Source organism: Hyposmocoma kahamanoa, unplaced genomic scaffold (genome assembly GCF_003589595.1).
Source record: "Hyposmocoma kahamanoa isolate Upper Pololo Valley unplaced genomic scaffold, ASM358959v1 68, whole genome shotgun sequence".
In the NCBI taxonomy this organism is placed as follows: Eukaryota; Metazoa; Arthropoda; class Insecta; order Lepidoptera; family Cosmopterigidae; genus Hyposmocoma; species Hyposmocoma kahamanoa.
Genome location: NW_020653856.1, coordinates 2505387 through 2526434, shown reverse-complemented (window position 1 = coordinate 2526434; position 21048 = coordinate 2505387). Strand labels below are relative to the sequence as shown.

At 35.9% G+C, this 21048-nt stretch overlaps 1 protein-coding gene and 1 non-coding gene across 2 annotated transcripts in view; one reads left to right on the top strand and one right to left on the bottom strand.

Moving 5' to 3' along the window:
• LOC113232290 (potassium voltage-gated channel subfamily C member 4-like) overlaps nucleotides 1–21048 on the top strand; it is a 520425-nt gene that overhangs the window by 338547 nt on the left and 160830 nt on the right. The window contains exon 7 of the mRNA XM_026466961.1: nucleotides 2283–2492. Within this exon, the coding sequence (XP_026322746.1) occupies nucleotides 2283–2492 (210 nt within the window). The remainder of the gene's footprint in view (nucleotides 1–2282; nucleotides 2493–21048) is intronic.
• On the bottom strand, nucleotides 6718–6789 carry Trnaa-ugc. The gene has a single exon. It is a non-coding gene; the product is annotated as a tRNA-Ala (tRNA).

Genomic DNA, 21048 nt, shown 5'->3' with positions numbered 1-21048 from the left:
GCTAGTCGCCTGTCTGTTACTATGCTACCGGACACAAGGGTAAGCTGAAGGCCCTTAACCTATATAGGGTCATTTGTAAAATACCAATAACCTCGTGGTACTAGACTTGTACTTTCGTGCAAAAAAAAATTTTAAATAGATCACTCTGAACAGTGCTAACTCTGTGCGGTAACAAAAGAAAAGCGCTACCCTAAAATAACAGTCCGATACAAAAACGCGGAAGGGGGTCGTCGTTACTAACGAATGCAGATCTAAAAAGTGTCAGATAAGTATAACAAAAACTTCAAAGTTTATTTTTGATAAATGGTTTGTTAAAAGTTATGGAAAAAAAAACTTATTATCTCTCCAAAATAGGCGTAAAATGTTTGACTTAGTTTCGCTTGATAAAAACGTAAATAATCAAGTTGATTCTTCTAAGTTTCTGGGCAGGATGCGTTTCGTAGCTCGTGTGCGTCTTCCCATGCGGTCTTCTCGCAAACGTCCTCTATTCGTCCCCCCACCACTTACTAAATTATATACACGCAATTCCTTTATTTACCGTTCCACCAACATGTACAATAACAATTTTTCTAATATTGATCTTTTTGACACCACTCTTGGTAAATAAAAAAAACTGGCATTTCAAAATGTAAATAGCATTTAGTAAGTACTATTGTTTGATAAACTCCGTCTTGTAAAATTCTGTTAACATATACAAAAATGTCATCATTACAAATAATTACACAAAATACCATGTCCTGTAAATAATTACTGTTTCATAGATGACTGTTTGTTGCCACAAATAAATTAGATAAAAAGTTGTTTGTTTATGGTGTTAGTATATAATAGTCCTGTGACAAATAACGATTACATTATATTAAGTAGCGTGAGTGAGGATATCCAAGTGGACACTGCCCTTAATTCAGGACGGTTTAAGAGAGAATCTGCCTGAATACTCGCTAAATTGGGGAACTCTTATTAAGAGTAATTTGATATTGAGTGTGTGTGTGTCGCGATCTGGTTGGCTTGTTGACGTAACAAAAATATGAACGCATTTAAGTACGCCGAGCGGAAAATTATAACACCGCGATTTAGAAATCAATTAAAAAACGGTCAACGCCATCTAACGGTATGATCGAAATAATACCATAGGTATTTAAACTACTCAAGTAAATTTTGCCAGTCTCGGTAATATCGATGACATCACAAAAATGTGGTAACCTTGATCTGAAGCAAGCAGGACAGTTTGCACTTCCTCAAATACATACAGCAGAACTACCGTCTTTGGTCTTTGGTTGTTACGCGTACGTATGGTTGACTCTTTGGAGTACACTGCTTGGCACCAGGTGTTTTTTATTTGGATTATTTAAATTTTCATCGTATATTTCGATACCTTCAATAAACACTACGCCAACTTAATTTTTAGACCCGTCGGTATTTAGTTTCTTTATTTTTTATTTCACAAAATTCAGGGAGCACAATATTATTAAATGAATGTTGCTGCTTTACAAAAATAAATGAAAGTGACCAAAAAACAGTAGTGTTCATTGGAGGCATCGATTTATAGAAAAAATGACGTCAATTCTGTGTGATTGGTATCGCCATAGCCCTTTAAATAGTACTCCTTAATTACTAGCGTTTCTTCTTAATCTCTTCCTTACATCATAACTCTACGTCATCCTTACATTTATCTGTCTCCTGACAAGTAGCTCCAGTTGTTCGGAACCAGGATCCCGATTCAGAACTCTTCGATATTTTAACCGAATCATAGAATATAGAAAAATGAAATCGTTTGATATACATTTTTAACACTTCAAAGGCCTAAAATATAGGAAAGCAATATTCTTGCTTTGTAAACAATAGGACATTCGATAACTGTGTTCGAATAACGTTTGTAGCCTTTGCCGGTCGAGAAGTTCCAGTAATCGTACGGGTGTAACGTCATTTCGGTTGGGAACCGAATACGACAGTTTGACGTTCGATTCGGGTGTCGCGAATAAAAATTAAAAGAAATCGTACGATATCATATCGAATCTGTCGACAATTGAGTTATCGTAAGGTTTTGAATCCACCCCCAGGTCTGACCATCGTTCGGGACTCCTGCCTCTAGGTCTCTTTCCTTCCATTTTCCCTGTCACCATCAAACGCTCCAAATTATCAGCATCTCTACGTGTAATGTGACCAAAAAAGCGTATGATACGCTGCATACACATTAAAGACAGTCTGCCTTAAATATGCCCAAATTCCCTTACACAGAATGAAATTTGTTACGATCTCTTCCATCATTAAACATTTTGTTTCAGGACAACCCAGATAATCAATTCAAATCCATCCCCCTAGGCCTGTGGTGGGCCATAGTGACAATGACGACAGTGGGATACGGAGATATGGCTCCGAAGACATACCTCGGCATGTTCGTTGGCGCTCTATGCGCGCTGGCCGGCGTGCTCACCATTGCGCTGCCGGTACCTGTCATCGTGTCGAACTTCTCTATGTTTTACTCGCACACACAGGTTAGTATTTACGTTTATAGTTGCATTTAGAAAATTCTTGTAGTTTCTAGAACGTTCTACAACTTTCTCGATGCTGTAAGAATACGAAGCGGAATCAGTGATGGTAACTCCGTGGTAACGGATATTAATAATTAGAGCATTTTTTATAACAAAAAAACCGACCTCAAGTTTGTGGAATCTTGCCGATCTCTATTTGCCGAGTTTTATTGAAGTCGGTTAACGAAGAGTGTTTGAAATCCAATAAATAATTTTACATTTACATTACAATCCTTGTACAAACCCAGCGTTCGGTTCCGCAGGACTGCACACGGCGGGAAATTTTATTGTCACCGCTCTGAGCGCGAGCTTAGGTTCCTTTTTCCTCGTAGTGAGCGCCTGATGTCATCAAACAGACTTAGTAAGCTATTATAGAGTAGGTATTTTCGATTTTGTATGAGAGTGATGTATTTGTTGCGTAGTAACTATTAAGAAATCTGTGACATGTGCGACAGATGGCGCGCACGGGATTTTTATAAGTCAGTCTGTAATTTAAACGCTGTGATAATTAAATTGATCAATTTTGACGACAATAACTGTGAAACTTAACTGAATTCTTGAATGAATTTGAATTTTAAATGTCTTTATTAAAATGTAAAAAACAAAGCAATTACAAAATGATCTTTGTTTTCTACAAATTCTACAAAAAACTGGGATTTGCAACAATTTTTCGACAATTCCTGACTTTAAAAAAATCTCGCCCTGTATCGTGCCCAGCTCAAAGTTCCCACAATACTGACAGCATTGACTCGGTGAACGGCAATGGACACCTGCGGAACCAACCACGATCCAGAGCGGTGATCGCCGCCACTATCTCTGAGTCGGCGACCCAACTCTTTGAATAAGTCCCGAGTTTCTGAACTCCAGGGCCTTGCCGTTTCGACTGCAACCGTTACGGAGTCGTCCATCAGGTCCAAGGCAGAATATTTTGCATGCTTCAGTTTCGCGCGGAACCCGCCAACCGCGAAGTTAGTCTTAAGTGGGACGCAGCAAAAGGATTTACACATGTTACGCCCCACAGAATAACGTGACTTCTATTTGTTTTGATGTAAATTAACGAGTTTGTTTAATAATTTGATAAAATGGTAATTAGTTAACCGGAATGAAGCTGAAATAAGATACTAAACCATCCAACCGTAACATATGTGTTTTCGCCGATTTCCAAAGTATTTATTGTTTTATTGTTTTAGACAAAATAGAGCATACTATAAATAGAGCATAGAGATTAGGTGTTTTTGTTTGCCGCCTCAACTTGTAAATATACCTTTGGTAATAAAATTATGTTAAATACCACTAAAACATAAATTAACTATAAATGACATAACTTTTTTTTATAAAACAAAACGACTTCAAAAGTTCGTGGAAGTACATCTATTTACCAAGTTTTATTGCAATCGGTTATCGTAAAGGGCGCGAAACCCGATTCATCCCCTATCCAACTGTATGCACTGTCGGCTCCGGATGAGGAGAGCCCCGATTTCTATTGCAATGCAATATTTATCATAATATTTTTACTACCATGATTGAGTGCATCCATAATAAATGAATATTATGGTAAAACCGGGATAGATGCCCCACTTTCTGAAAGGGCTTCCTAATTTAAAAACTATTAGATTACCATGAATAATTACTATGGGTATAACTAGTTTAATCTTTTACATTACATTAATACTTGATTTGATTGATCTAACATTTACTGATTTTGAAGAAATTGACTTTTTGCAAACCTATTTTTTTGATTAAACCTATGTGGATAGACGCCCACACAACCTAGGAAGGATAATAATAACAATAATATAGTTTAAAATAAATACGAAAATAATAATAATACATACACGGTATACACATATCACATCTTTAATATTCTTACATACCTCACTTCGTTTTTTTGTATAGATTTGGTATAGGTGCTACCACGAAAAATCGAGGCGTCTATCCTATTCGATATGGATAGATGCCCTTTTATTATATAACTAAACTATATATAAAAGAGCGATTATTGACACCTAGGTGAGCAGTTAATGAACCAGTGTATAGTTATAATAAAAGTAAAACGGAATTTATTATAACTTACAAAATTATGCAACAGTAAATACTTGCGACTGAAATTTTGAACCGTTTATCGTGTTCGTCGCGGAGATAAACGCATGCACAAGCCAAACGCGTCTATTCCACATGAAGCCCTACAGGAACTTTGATGAGTGGTGTCATACTCCTTATTTAAACTAATTATTCTTTGTTGCGATTTGGGGAAGTTAGGTTTTTTGAAAACGAGGCACATTTACATTTTGTGATAAAACTGCCGAAATTTAAAAAATTAACAGTATAACACGGCTACTTCAGAGCACAACCTAGTAAGGGAGAAACTTTTTGAAAATATTTTTTTTGACAGATTATCACTCCTGAAGTAAATACTCACCTAATGACAGTGACACCTGCTTAAAATTCTACAATTTATCAGCGATATCGAAATTTTAAAAACCTAGTACGACCAAATAACCAATCTAATAAGTCACTTTAACCAATTCAAAACATATCAAGTATTTGACACTAACTTGGTTTTCAAGTAGTTAAGATGTCTTACTACGTATTTGAATTGGCTATTAGTGGATAGTGGAACTATACTTATCGACTCATCCGTAGAACAAAAATCTATGTGCAAGACTACTTGTTCTCAGGACATAGTACATTTCGTTCGTTCTTCTTCGCTGTGGATGTCAGATCGACCGTTGTTTGATTTTATATTTCCGAACGAAATAAGATATATAAATTCTCAAAACACCTTTACATAGACCTTACTTTGAATAACGAAATTATTCTCGTAACATATGTACATCCTGTATTTTCTTTTCGCTATAAAAGCACATCGGACTCTGTTCTTCGGACGAGTCGTTATACTGAAAATATTAGTCGTTTTATTAATTTGATTACATAAATAAAATCAACGTCCACTCCGATTTCTCTAATGCAACAACCAAACCCACATAATAATAGTAGTTTATGTGATTCTTACATAATGACAGGCACTAAAATACGGGTGTACGTTTATGAAACGAACAGACAGGCGAGTTTCATATAAACATCATACTAGTTTTAATGCCTAATTATATACAGTTACATACACTGCTTTATCTATACACATATTATAAGCTCTCTATGATGTGTTCAGGAACCGCATGTTACGAGTTGTGAAATGGCGGCAAATTGAAAGTTTTCTCACGCATGTCACACAACCGTAGTATTTATTTAATTCATAGACAAACTATAGTCGGTCCCAACTATCATATCATTCGATATCATTATGATATTGATGATATTAGAATTGAGGTCGAATCGTAATAATAATAACAAAATCGAATTTGATATTCTTACTAAGCAATAATAACATTTTCACAGATAAGAAATTTGTTCTAACAAGACAATTTATTTTTATGCTGGTCGTAATTTGCGGATTTTGTACACATCATAGAGGGTTTATTATACGTGTGTAGACAAATATTTAAAGTTAGTAATGGTATAAAATATGTCTAAAGCACTTACTAGGTTATGTTATAGTGTAGCCGAACAATGATTCAATCAAACTTTGGATAATAATATCAGTAATACTTGAAATTAAATTGTCAATTATAAATATAACTTTAACAAAATAACACGAAAACGATCGCAGCGCAGGCAGCGGGTAAAACTGACACTTCTGCGAATCGAGACTTTCAAGAGTTGTAGATGCAACCGCTACGTGGCACTTTGGGAAGCTGAAGTCCTCTCGCTTCTGAATACGGACTGGACTTTTGATAATTTATCTGATATACGATAAAGAACTTTAATGATATCGAGTATATTGAATAGATATCACACACAATAAATTGAAATGAATTTACGTAATATTTGTCATAGACAAACATCTGTGCAGACAACATACCTATGACACTTAGGGCGCGCGGCTAACAGAGGCTAATTTGAACGCGCCTTTACGGTAACTTTTGCAAGTACAACAGAATAGCTTAAAAAAATTTCAAAATCCACAAAATTAAATTTTATTAAAATTTTACTTCAAAATTTTATTTAATTAAAAGAAGTCAAGGAAACAAGACGATGCCTGAATAGGTAGTTGCTGTAATAAAAAGAAGGTACCAATATTGTTCGACAGAGGAAAGGCAAGTAGGCCGTCTCAGGGACGGTCTATTTGCCAAGGAGACGCCAGGGTTTGAACCTGGGGCCTTTCGCGTGCAAAGCGAACGCTCTACCGCTGAGCTACGTCCCCTTAGGAACATAGGGTGAAAATGTTTATTACTAACCTCCCATTATCGATTTGTTAAGGGTCTGGAAGCTATAGTCGCCATTTTTACAGACATCAGTGGAAAAAAATGGTACACATGTAATTGGTATATTTCTACCTATTGTAAAGTCTATTAATGGGTAGTAACCACCCTTACAAGAAGAGTTTGATTTGGTATTTGTATTTTATAATAACGATCTCCAGCAGTTAGCACTATGGGATCGATTCCAGGTGGGACACATTTAGGAAACTATTTTTTCGAAATTGTTACTGATATTTGTGTCCCCTTCTGACCAGATAATAAGTGTATGTAAAAACAGTTAAGTTTTCATAACGACTACGCCCTTGACGTACAAACGACAAAGTTTAGGTTTTGTAAACAAGTATTCAAAGTAAACTACTTAAAATCAAGGAAATAAAGTTGTAAATTAAAAGAAGAACATTAGAGTATTTGTATATTTCAAAGTAAAAGTTAGGACAATAAGCTTTATTCGTAGCTTTAATATTTACCGGTGCAGAAGGTTTTAGAGAATTCTCGAATAAGGCAAAAAACAACAAAACAGTAAATATTTGTATTTGTAATGTAAATATTTTTTTGTAATTTTCTATATTTTTTAATTCTCGATGTTCCTTATATGTAGTTTTGGGTAATTTTCATGTTAATTTTCTGTACCTAATTTCGGTGGCAATTTTTGTTATTTAAATATTCTAGAATATTATCATGAAGTATTAGTTAATATTTAAGTGTAGTGTCTTGAAATATTATTTAAATTTTTACGATAATATACTTGAATACTCAAATAATAAAAATTGCCACCAAAATTAGGTACAGAAAACTAGCCTGAAAATTACCTTATTAAGCTAAATTTTTAATTATTTATCGTGTATTGTTTTTATACGCAAATCAATAAACTATAAATTATGAAAAGTGCAAATTTCAGAATAAACATTATAAATCCTGTATTTAAATTTAGTTTCTCATGGTCACCCTTTTAGGTTTCAATACAGACTCCGAGCGAGACACAAATGTCTATAACTTACCTGTCTCGCTTGCGTCTCTGTACGTTGTTAATTTATGAACTCTATCGTAAGTATGCAATTCTCAATTTACAATGCATTTATTGGGTACGTGTTAAAACAGGACGGCATATCGACAATTTTTCTTTAAATTGAAAAAGACAGGCATATGGTATTTTGTAAGAGCTTAAAAGACCCTACGATCGCAGGAGGCACCGCGCCTCAGAAACTTGATAGGCGCGTTTTAAATAGATTCAGATGTCATTTAATACGTTTTAGTTGTATTTATATGTTTCCGCTCGTGCGTAAAGGAGATTCGAAAGCGAATAGGAATGCCTAAAGGTGCCATGGCCGACCTATACACAGTATGAAAGCACCTCGCAGCCGCTGTCCAGAGAATACCAAGTACGTTATTCATAAGGGTAAGGTTGCTGGTGAAATTACAGGCACAATGGGACTTGTGAACTTATGGCTCGGAGTGAATAGGCAGTGGCAGTGCCCCTCAGGACTTCGCAATTTAAAGCTCTGAGTGGTGCTGCAACTGTTATGGATAGCCGTGTCCCAAAGGTGCACTCTTGTACGTCCCGTCATTTAATATATGATAAAAAAAGGTTATTATGCTCTGTTACACCAAATATTCCACTGTGATATTGCAGCCGATTCGAACCGACGTCTTCTAGCATACCGTGGCAGACATCTCTAGCCGGGACTGGTAGCTGTAAAGGTATCTAACTGGGTGACGAAACATTATAGATTTCTCATAGATGGCGTTACGGATAAAAAGTCGTTGATAAAACCAAATAGAAAGATACGACGCAAGCATATAGTAGAATTCGTGAGGTCGGCTGGTTCGTTCCGTGGCGTAGTTCGTATAGCGTCTAGCACGGTACGCTAGGATTTCGTGGAATTACATATATCTGCCAAGTTTTATTCAAATCGGTTGCCGGAAAGTGCGCGAAACCGGATTCATCCCCTAGTTTGCCACCCTTAGAGGTGGAATATTTTCTTTAAATTTAAATGCGACCGCTACTGAGGCACCCTTTTTCCAACAAAAAAAAAATCATCAAAATCGGTTCCCAAATGAGTTATGGCGAAACATACAAAAAAAATACAAATACCTCCTTTTTTTGGAATTTTATTTTGTTTGGATTTATAGTGAAAAGATCTTATAATATAATTTATAATAACCACTAGAGTCTCATTTCTGTGTCTACTATGAAAACCTCACACGATGGTTACAGAAAGTTACACTCAACTTGGTACATTAAAACAACACTGTTCAAGCTCAAGCCGAGATTGTACTTCTGGAATCTTTTCAGTTAAAAACTTTTCCAGAGCAATTTTTCGCCAAACTCGTATGAAACGTAGTCGATTGCAATTTTAAAAGTCGTCTGAAACTGGAATGAAAGTCGCTTTTTGTTTGTTTTTCATGCTGTACTAGATGCTTTTTCTTCGTTCACCATACTGAAGTAACCACGGTGTATGCACACGAACTTTTTACAATAAATTTGATTTCCGCCGACACTGTTCTACCTTCTGTCGACTATAACGTTCGGAATACTCCCTATCTCTTCTATCGTTAACTTATTTTTAAATTTTATTCTTATTGATTGGGTAAAGTGCAGCAATAGTTTATAGATCAGAATATGCAGGAATAAAAACCTGCAATCCAGTTAAACAACACTTTAGTGCAGGCAGTGGACATTAATACATAAAAGAAATTAATTACTCAGACTTAATAGATAGGAAAACAAAAGAAAAAGAAAAAAGAATCGACCACAAAAGTTCGTAGAATTACATCTATTTATTTGCCAAGTTTTATTACAATCGGTTACCGGAAAATCCACGAAACCGAAATCATCCTCTAGTTTGCCATCGTTAGAGGTGGAATGTTTTCTTCAAAATATATATTTTTTATATAATATCAAGTGACGGGATGAACACGATCATGCGCCTGATGGTAAGCTACACGCCTGTCCTTAAGAGGGGGCATGCCAAAAAAGTTTTGACGTTGGCTCCACCCAAATTTGTGAAACAAATATATGCCTGAAGTTCGCGTGACATGCGACAAGAGATGTTGAATTTTGCGCATTAAAAGTACCAAATTTGTTTTAGCGGAATAACTCTAAAACTAAAGGGATTAAAAAAAAATCCGTAGTGACAGTTCTCGATCATGCATAAATATAATTAATTATCTAATTTTTGTCCTAATAACCTGTGTAGCATTTCGAGGATGAATCGAAAAAATGTGAAAATTAGAGGTCATTTCGTGATTTTTATCTATCGAGGAAACTTTATTGTTTTATGTTTCTGATTCGTGTCTATGCTTGAATATATCGTGTAGTTACTCATACAATATTTTATTTTTAACTTTAAAGTGGATATACCCCTCTAAAATCAAATCGAAGATTAGGAATTTTTCCTCTGCTCCCTCTTAACAGTTAACAAAATAAGAATCATACAAATCAGTTCAAAAATGCATAGAGTAATCGCATAACATCATAAAAAAGTCAAATTGAGGACCTCCTTTTTTAAAGTCGGTTAGTTACACAGCACTTTAGCACAAGCAGTAGACATTTATACCTAAAAAATAATTACATATTTTACTCAGTAAAAAGAAAATTAAACCAGATTGAAATCATGACCTTTAATTATGATTAGCAGTGGGCGTGTTACAATGATATATTGATCGATGAAAATTACTGCGAAAAACCTGATCATTGAGAACAGGTACTTTTTGGATCCGCCAGAAGATTTTGTCCAAGGAAGTACTTCCACCAACAAAGTCAAAGTCAAAGATCAAAGTCACAGATCACTTATTCCATAGGTAAAATAAATGTACACTTGAAAACGTCACATTTAAGGTACTGCTCGTTCACTTCGCTGATCTAGAACAAGCAAGAAACTCTATGGATTGTTCTTTTCAAATAAACTGAAATGCTATGGAATACACTTTGAATCAAATTTGTGTGGATTCTGGAGCCATGTCGTCTTTCCATACATCTTTATCTAACACATAGTCTTCAATTTTGTAATATGACTTTTCGATCAAAATATTTTTAATGTAGTTTTTAAACTTAGGAAATGATAATCTTAATATATGCTCCGGAATCTTATTGTAAAAACGTATACAGTTCCCCATAAAAGAGTTGTTTACCTTGGTTAAACGAAATCGTGGTACCATGAGTTTGGACTTAGCTCTAAAGTTAATATTATGGATATCTTCTTTCTTATTGAAATTATGTATATTTTTACGGGCATATAAAATATTTGAGTAAATGTACTGTGATGCCACAGTCATGATATCAGTCTCCTTAAACGTTTCTCTGAATGAAACCCGAGAGCCTAGTCGGTACAAAGAACGAATCGCTCGTTTTTGCAATACATAGTTTGAATATCTGCCGCTTTACCCCACATGAGAATCCCGTAGGAGATTATACTATGGAAGTCACTAAAGTAAACTAGTCTAGCAGTACTAACATCGGTAAGCTCACGTATTGTGTGGACGGCGTATGCAACGGAGCTTAATCTGCTTGCCAGGGAAGATTTATGTGGAAACCATTGAAGTTTACTATCTAAGGTCACTCCCAAGAAGACTGCTTTATTAACAGGGTCTAAATTTTCTCCATTTATTTCTATGCTTGGACTAGTCGACTTTACGTTAGGTAATTCAAATTGAACACATTTTGTCTTCTTAGCATTAAGCAATAAATTGTTAGCATTAAATCAATAAACTACCTTAGAGAGGGTATCATTAATATGGTCATAGTTAATGTCATATCTGTCTGTTTTAAAAATCAAGAATGTGTCATCAGCAAACAATACTATTTCGCAATGGGTATTAACAAGGAATGGGAGATCATTAATATAAATCAGAAATAAGAAAGGTCCAAGTATTGAGCCCTGCAGAACACCCATTTTTACCGGAGAACCCAAAGAAGTCACTCCATTTATGTCTACTTTCTGAATTCTACCGTTGAGATATGACAAGACAAGTTCCAACGCCTTGCCATTTACACCGTAATGTTCCAGCTTCCTAACAAGAGTAATATGATCAACGCAATCAAATCCCTTTGAGAGGTCACAGAAAATACCAATAGCGTTCTGGGACCTTTCCCAAGCATCAAGGATGTGTTTTAGTAACGCCACCCCCGCATCGCTAGTCGATTTACCACTAGTAAACCCGTATTGTTCACTATGAAAAATATGATTGCAACCGAAATAGGACAGTAATTGAGTCAACATAACCTTTTCGAATATTTTGCTTAAAGCTGGTAAAATTGAAATGGGCCTATAGTTGCTACAATAAACTTTCCCACCACTTTTGAATAGGGGAATAACCTTGCTGTATTTCATTAAATCGGGAAATACACCTTCGTCAACGCACCTATTGAAAGCTACAGCTAAATGTGGGGAAATCAGATCAATAACCGAGTCCATATCTTTAGTTGATATGCCCCAGAGATCTTCAGTTTTTTTAACATGTATTGATTTAAAAGCTTTTACGATGTCTTGTGGATTAACACGACGGAAATTAAATAAACTACCACAAACGTTAACATTTTCCTTTAGGAGATGAATATCAAGAGAAGGGAAGGAATTTAATGATTCTGTAGTGTTCACTGCAATTTCCGAAATGAACGATTCAAAAGCTTGGACTACCTTGTCTTAGATTTTATAAGATTGCCGTCTAATTCTAAAACTATATCCCTATCATGTTGTTTAACCCTGTCTAACTCTTTATTTATTATGCTCCAAGTAGCTTTAGATTTATTTATCGATTGTCTAATTTTGTCGCTGTGAAACTTAACCTTAGCAGCTACACATACTTTTTTAAACATTTTGGAATAATTTGTAACATATTCTATGAAATTGAAATTAGTGTTATAAGTTTTCATAACATATAGCTCTTACAAACGAGACCTACTCTTATGAATACCTACTGTTGCCCAGTCGTTGAATTTAGTCTCTATATGGAAAGTTAATGTTTTCGATTTAAATACATTATCTAATTCATTTTTAATTAAACCTAATATCGTGCTATACAAAGTATTTTGAACCTCCGGTATATGGGGCAAGTAATTTTAACTAATGCCGATAATATTTTGAAACCTAATGATTCGTTCTTTGGTAATCTGTCTGCAGAGAAATTGGTCTACGTTCTTGCTCATTTTACTATTAAAAGAAGCCAATTGGCCAATATGGTCTGACAGAAAAAGAAACTACCGTTCTTCTAATAGTCTTGGTTGACCATTGACTGTGTCGAACTTCAACAACTTCGTTAATAAAGACGAAATAAGGGTCATCAATCCCTGGCAACTCATTAGGCATATAGACCTTGCCTTATATCACTTTTCAATATGAACTTTCGTTTGCGCTGAAATCACAAATCAGAAACCTGAAATAGTACAGCGCCAACAACTGACCTGTGTTTACGTCTCCGTATATTCCAAAAATATTCTGTATTTATTGTAATAAAGATAATTAATATCTCTAACAATGGGGGCTGTTCCACGCGGTAATGTGGGTAAAACAGCAAAACATGTCATTACAAAACAAACGGAATAATAATTCATCGGTAATTAAATATGTAATTTTGCAATTTTCTGCCATTATAGCAAAGCTCAAGTTAAACTGGTAGATTTGAAGTAAAACAGTTGATGATACCCGTCAATTGTTTTGAATTCGAACTGGCCAATCGGAGCGCAGTTGTCACAGTAATGATTTCGCAGAATACTTTTCAAACAAATTATAAATCGAGTTTATAACCAGAAATAGAGACAAAATGTCACGTCTCTATTTCTGGTTATATACTCGATGACCTTAACTACTTCTGTCGCCAAACAGTAATGTAAGCATTACTATGTTTCGATGTAACTGAACTTATGTCTCAGGGTGATTTAATGAAATGTAAACACCTACTTGAACATAACTAAATCGTGATACATAGAAAAACAGGCAAAAAATTCAAATTTTTTATTCCCCCAAATAAAAAACACAACAAAAACTGATGACCTGAGCTATTTTAGGTACATAGACACAAATACAAAAATACTAGTATATAAAGACACTAGAAGAGTGACAGTGTTGAAAACTAATGAACCCTGAAAGCAGAATCAGTGAACCGACGACGCCGGGATTCTATAATTAAATTATGGGTTATAGTTCGTATTATTTATCGGGGTGTATAATGCACTGTGAAGCGGGGTTAGCGGGGAGGGGTACTTACAGAGATGAAGTGAGTGAATAAACGCCAATTAACTGCCTATGTGGCTGAACGGTTACCATGCTGGACTGTCACGCAGAGGTCCCGGGTTCATTTATTTCTCTCGTTGGGTGTAATTTGTGGTTGTCTATATGTGTCCATGGCACCAGCGACACGAGGTTTCACTAGTGCGTGGTTTAAAAAATAATAAATGTTAATAAATATTAGACGACATCATCCACATTGCTCTGATCCCAAAGTAAGTACCTAACTAAATTTATTGTACCTAGATTAATCAACACTTTACCTTTTGAATTAAAAAAAAGCATAACACAGGTAAATCTAAAACATTTAATTAAAAATCATTTAAAAAAAAAATTTAGTCATTTAGATAGTTAATTTGTATGGTAAGTTGGAGCACGCTGTATGAGTACGGGCTTGGTCAATATCAAGCGAGTCCAGGAACGGGTTTTTGTGTTGCGAATGGCGATATTAGTTGTTTTGTTTTCTTTTGCTACCGACAAAAAAAAAATGATAGGAGACGATAACATACATAATATCAGTGTTGTGTAAATTTTATACTCGTGCTTAAAATAAGTTATTTTGTATTATTAATAAGAGGATTGTGCAGCACCCAGACAAACCAATATAGGTTTAGGGGTGTAAAGAAACCATTGTATGTAATATTTTTAAAGTTTATAGAAATAAATAAAAAATAAAAAAAAATAACTAAAGCACTCGTGTTATGGAAATAAGAAACGACGACAATATCGACCCGGAAAAGTGTACTAACTTAACTTATATCAAGGTTCGTTTCAATAAGTGTGAAATGATGCATCTTTCTATCTAATCGCCACTAGTCTAGCTTTTTTTTATAACATCAAGTGACAAGACTAACAAGTCGTGCTACACGCCTGTCCATAACATTTACAGTGCCACTCAGAGCTCTAAATTGCAAAGATCTGTGGGGCACAACCACTGCGCCCGTCACCCTGAGACATAAGTTGACAAGTCCCATGTGCCTATGATTTCACCAACACCCTTACCCTTCAAAACCGGAACATAGTAATGCTGACGTTACTGCTTGGTTGCTAAGATAGATAAGGTGGCAGTACTTCCTTGGACGAACTCTGTCACAAGAAGACCTTTGGCCTTCGCTTAAGTGGCAGTGGCGGAACAGGGGGTCGATTCAGAACCATACGGTATCTCAGTTGTCGACCGATATTTATTTCGAACATCTTAGTCCTACATGAGCTAAACGGGTCACTATCTTTTTGTCATCCAAGTACACAGAAGCTGCATAATAACCTTTAGTAGGTATAAATATTTTGGTTCACTATATTTTTAAACCTCGTAAATGGCAATTTTTGAATATCAATCGGAATCTTATTATAGAAGTGTATACATTGCCCCTTCAATTGCCCTGTCAAGAACAGCTAGTTTATTTTTATTCCTCGCATTAATGTTAGGTCCGTCAATATTATTCATAAAAAAAATATTGATATTTTTGGAGAGCTGGCATGCTCATGCTTTTGTTCAGCAGTGTACGCTGTACGCTGATGATGATGAAAAGTTTTACTCTAATATCTTATACTAACAGGATATTTAAAAATTTAACTTCTCATTTACTTTCTTCAAAGTCTATCTACTTGGTACTTGGTGCAACGGGCTGGTATCCGCAACTCGACGACAAAGCGCCTATTTTGCGTGTCTATTTTGTGTTTTTAAGTCTATCTATCTTTCTTAACCCATATAAGTCACAATACTGCACACGGGTCTATTGAATGCACTCACGTCTATTAAATCGAAATGCATTTTCGTCCAAAACCAACAGCGTAGCCTAATTATTTGAAAGGCCTTAAATTTAACCTTTCAGCTTTCTATTATTGTATTCAGGTCAATAGCTAATTTATAAACCGAGCGCAATTCACGTGAAGACTACCAGAGTAGACACGTATAGAATTTATGGTTCTAATGTTTCTGTTAATTAACTGTAAGTATAGGATTACGTGAGTAAATTCAATAATATTAATGCGTATACACAAAATGTTATCTAAATTTAATTTGCTCTGAAAATGTTATCAACATTCCATAACCTTATCGGAAAAATTTTCGAACATGAATTAATTTGAGATTGAATTATTTGTTGGATATTCCCCACGAAAACTTTATTAAAAATTGTAACTGTTTTGATTCCAATAAAGAATATGATTTGTGTATTGTAAAATAAAAACATTGTAAAAGTTTGTACCCAGTACTCTTGAAGCGGTTGTATCATTAGGAGTATATGTCATTATACGGATATGTTATGATTACGGGTCTATTTTTTTTATAATACCCAGTGCGAACAAGTCGTGCGCCTGGTGGTAAGCGACACGCCTTTCCATAACAGTTGCAGTGCCACTCAGAGCTTTAAAAGGCATAAGTTGACTAGACGCAAGTAGTCGCGGTAAGGTGACAGTACTTCCCTGGACGAACTCTGTAGCTATATTGCTCCTTCTGAGTCCATGTACTCACAATATGTCATTTTGCGGTGTGATGTCATTATTATAATGTCATTGTTTCATATGCTTTTAGGTATATCGTTCATATGCATGTATATATGTATATGCCTTTTGAGTATATGTTATTGTTGGTTCTGACTTAAAATTAGCCATCGCAACGCTGTGATTTCAACATACCGAGTGCCACGCGAGTAATACTTTGTCGCAAGGGCGCGTTCTCATTATACCGTGACGACAGATAGTCGTACAGTTTATAGTGTCGTGGCTTGTATATTTAAATGAAGTTGTTGTTGTTCACGACTTTTTTCACGCTACGATGACAGACTGTCGTGACAATGGGAAAAGCTAGAACGACAGTCGTCCGACGACAAATAAAACGTCGCAATAAAAATGTGATCACAGATTAACACAGGTTCAAACGATTCTGTCGTGCAAAAGGCGGCGTAAAGCGGCTGCCGTGAACCGATAAATTGTCGTCACGATGTAGTGGGAATCGTCAAAAAAGTCGTGTTATGGGAACAGGCTAGACACGACAATCGTCTAACGATAAATAAAACGTTACGACATATTGGGATACGCCCCGCTTACTTACGTACCGCAGTTCCCCTCCCCACTTCGTCTCCTGGCCCCTTGTCGCACGTGTTCCGTCGACGCGCGCCGTTTCAACGCACCATGTGGCACGTAGTTCGAAATTACACGTAGTACAACGCAGCCTTTAACTGCTTTGATAAAAAAATTATGTTTTTAGTTATGTTTTCATCTGCACATGTATAATTACGTATAACCGGAAACTGTATAAACTATTATTATTCATCCAATAACTCAATGAACATACAAAAAAATGTTTATCTAAAGAAGTGATTTATGACTGGTCAACAAGTTTGAAATAACATCGTCTTGCATTATTTTCTTGTGTGAGGGCTCCTGCTAATATTTAACGAAGATTTTAAATGCTATTGTAAATACCTCTGGATATCTTGTTAGTGGAACAACAGTTTAGCAAAGGATTTATTGGTATTTCGCCTTTGAGAAATCTTAATTCGAATAAATAAGTAAGGTACTATGACGCCGATACGAGCGGAGGTATTCTGTTGTATTGTATTATGCGACTATTTAGATTATTTTAATACTTATAGAGTTCTTTGGTTTTTAAGATTCTTACACATTCTAATGTTTGTTTTTCGCAAACAAACCGACGTCACGGCTAACATTTATTATTTCTTTTAATATAGATTGCTTTTTATTCAACCGAAAGACCCCTGGACATAGACCTCCCCTAAAGAACGCCGCAACGATATATTAACCTTAATAATATTAACCTTAGATCTAAATACAAACTCATGGTACCACTACTTCCTTTAAATAAAGCAAACGATTCTTTTATGGGGAACTGTATACGTTTTCATTTCCGGAGCATATTAAGATTATCATTGGCGCCCTCTAGGCAATCGTAATATACATTAAAAGTTGATATTTGTAGCGTCATCTAGCGAGTTTACTGTGTACCAGTTAATAGAACCTAGTGTATTGCGCCATAGTGTTGAGTAGCACATCTCGCTAGGTGTCGCTACTAACGAGACTTCACTAGATTTCTAAGCCATTGTGAACCGTCTTCAACGTACAGGTTTCATCATGATGATTTCCTTTTATCGTGACGATCTCCAGGGTCGAGTGGCTTGTACACCAGTTATCATGGTGTCGCCATCTCTGAGGTCCCGGGTTCGATCCCCATCTTGGTGGTACCACCGTTTGTTTCTGATTTTCCATAACACAAGTGCTTTAGCTACTTTCTTTGGGATCAGAGCAACGTCTGTGATGTTGTCTAATATTTAGTTATTTATTAGTTCTATTTACTACTTATTAGTTAACTTAAAGAGCCATGCTCTAGTCGGTGTAGCCTCCTCCAATCTTTACGGTTCTTAGCCAGCTTCTTGATCTCTCTGCAGCTGCTCACTTTGACGTTCTTTTGCATTTGTTCACTGTACACGACTTGCTTTCTTTTTTTCCTTTTGTCCTCTCATTAAATATAACTAGAAATTAATTATTCCTACTCATTGACTTACAAATAAATGGACGACGGGTCTAATACAAAAACCACGAAAAAAATGTCCCAAGTGAACCTATTTAAACGTAGTGATATGTAAAGGAATATGAAAAAGCTAAAACGTTGAATTTAAATTGTAATGTCATCGCAGTACTGTCTAATTTTGCTTGCTTCGCTGTCAGTCGAACAAACGAAGACTAAAGCGTGAATGACGCTCTGTATACGATTTTAACGCCCTATAAGTTCGGACACTTTTTAGCGCGGACCCGACGTCCATATAATTGTAAGTCAATGTTCCTACTAATCATTCACAAATTCACAAAATTGAAGTCATGTGTATATGCCGCCTCTGGTAAACGATTGTTTTATGGGGAACTGTATACGTTTTTTCAATTACCACGATTATCATTTCCTAAGTTTAAAACTTACATTAAAGGTATTTTAATTGAAAAATCATATTACAAAAGTTGAAGAGTATGTGTTAGATAAAGATGTATGAAAAGACAACATGAGCCTAGATTTCACACAATTATGATTAAAAGTGTATTCCATAGCACTTAAGTTTTATTGAAACGAGCAGCCCTTAGTGGAGCGTCTTTCTGTAATGTGGCGTGTAACTTGCAAATTGGTACATAAAAAACCGCACACATGTGTTATTTGCAATATTACATTCAGTATAATAAAAAGAAAACAAAAAATGTCCTTTCGTTTCGTCTTTAAGTATATGCACCCTACACCACTTGAAGAAAATTGTACATAAATCGATTCATAATTTCATAATCTATGTTGTAATGTAAATGAGTCATTTTTGCCAACGTGCGTAATTTTTTTTTTATAATAATAAGTGACGGAACGAACAATTTGTGCGCCTGATGGTAAGCAACACGACTGTCCATGACAATTGTAGTGCCATTCAAGAGCTTTAAATCCCAAAGATCTGAGGGGCCCTGCCAATGCACCAGTCACCCCGAGACATAAACCGGAACACAGTACATGACACAATACATTGGTACATATGTATAGGCGAAGACGCGGTCGAGCCTACGGGCCAGTTTAAATACTTGGGATCTGTACTTAGCGCGTCCGGACACATCGACTGCGACGTCAGAGCCCGAATCGCAGCCGCTTGGGCAAAGTGGCGTGAGGTGACTGGTGTCATTTGTGACCCCAAGATGCCGGTTAAGCTGAAAGGACAGGTCTATAAATCCATCATTAGGCCTGTCCTTTTATATGGCAGTGAAACGTGGCCCGTACTTGAACGCCATAAGCAGGAGCTGCGTGTCACGGAAATGAAGATGCTGCGCTGGATGTGTGTGTAGAAGGGGCAGACCCAAGAAGTGCTGGCTTGACGTCGCCAAGGGTGATATGCGTGCCAATGGTCTCACCACTAAGGATGCCAAAAACCGTGCAAAGTGGAGGAGAAAAAGCAGGAAAGCGGACCCCGGGCTCCGCAGCAACACTGCTGACGACGCAACCGGGACAACGCTCAGATGAGAGAGAGATTAGTACACATGTATAAAGTGCCGGAATCGAAAATTAATGTTTGATAAACTAACAACAACGATTTTTTAAAACTATGCCACTTGGTTGCTGTCTAATATGTCAAAATTGTATTTTCATGAAATCGATATATTTGTTTTATTTTTTTTTTTTTCAATTAGATCACTGTAATTTTAGGGGTTAAATATTACAAAAAAGTTATTTACTACTTAGAAACGTGGACAATTACCTACATCAAATCAACCACACCACAAACGTCATACTGTAATGTAACATGACATACAAAAATCAAAGTTTAATAATAGCTAAAGAACGTCATTTTACACTCGAGGTAACTTTGAGAACATTCGTAGCACTGAGCTCCGTAGTAAACATTTGCTACAAGTCTACGGCGTAGAGTGTCGACGCGGTAAGATGTAGCGATAAATCTCATGTTTTTCGCTGCTGCCGTGTTAACTCGAAATCAAAATATTGCGCGGGTCGAGCCGCAGCGACACTGGTGTGGTTTCAGACTTTATTTTTTTACAAAGAAAAAGCCATTTGAGAAATGTATATTCGTATAGTTTCGAGGTAGTTTCGAGGTAGTTTCAAATACTCGGCCTCAAAGTGCTGGAATAATATTCCACCACCTATACGCAACGAGACATCCAAACCCAAATTCAAAGCACTGTACCGGCAACACCTACCTCACTTCAAAAATCTGTGTAGTCTGTTTTTATTCTTTAACGTAGTCTGTCTGGAATCGAATTTTGTTGTTGCTTTGATCTATTCTTATTATGTGTATAATTATATTATAATACTAATTACATTACACAACATTAAATCCTCTTTACAGTCATAACTTACACCTACAGCTGTAATTATATTCACATTTGCTCATGCACTTACATGTCAAACAGGTTACTTTAAATGCACTATTTACACTTTACTATGTATATTATTATTGTCAATGTATAACTTTACTCGTAGTCGTT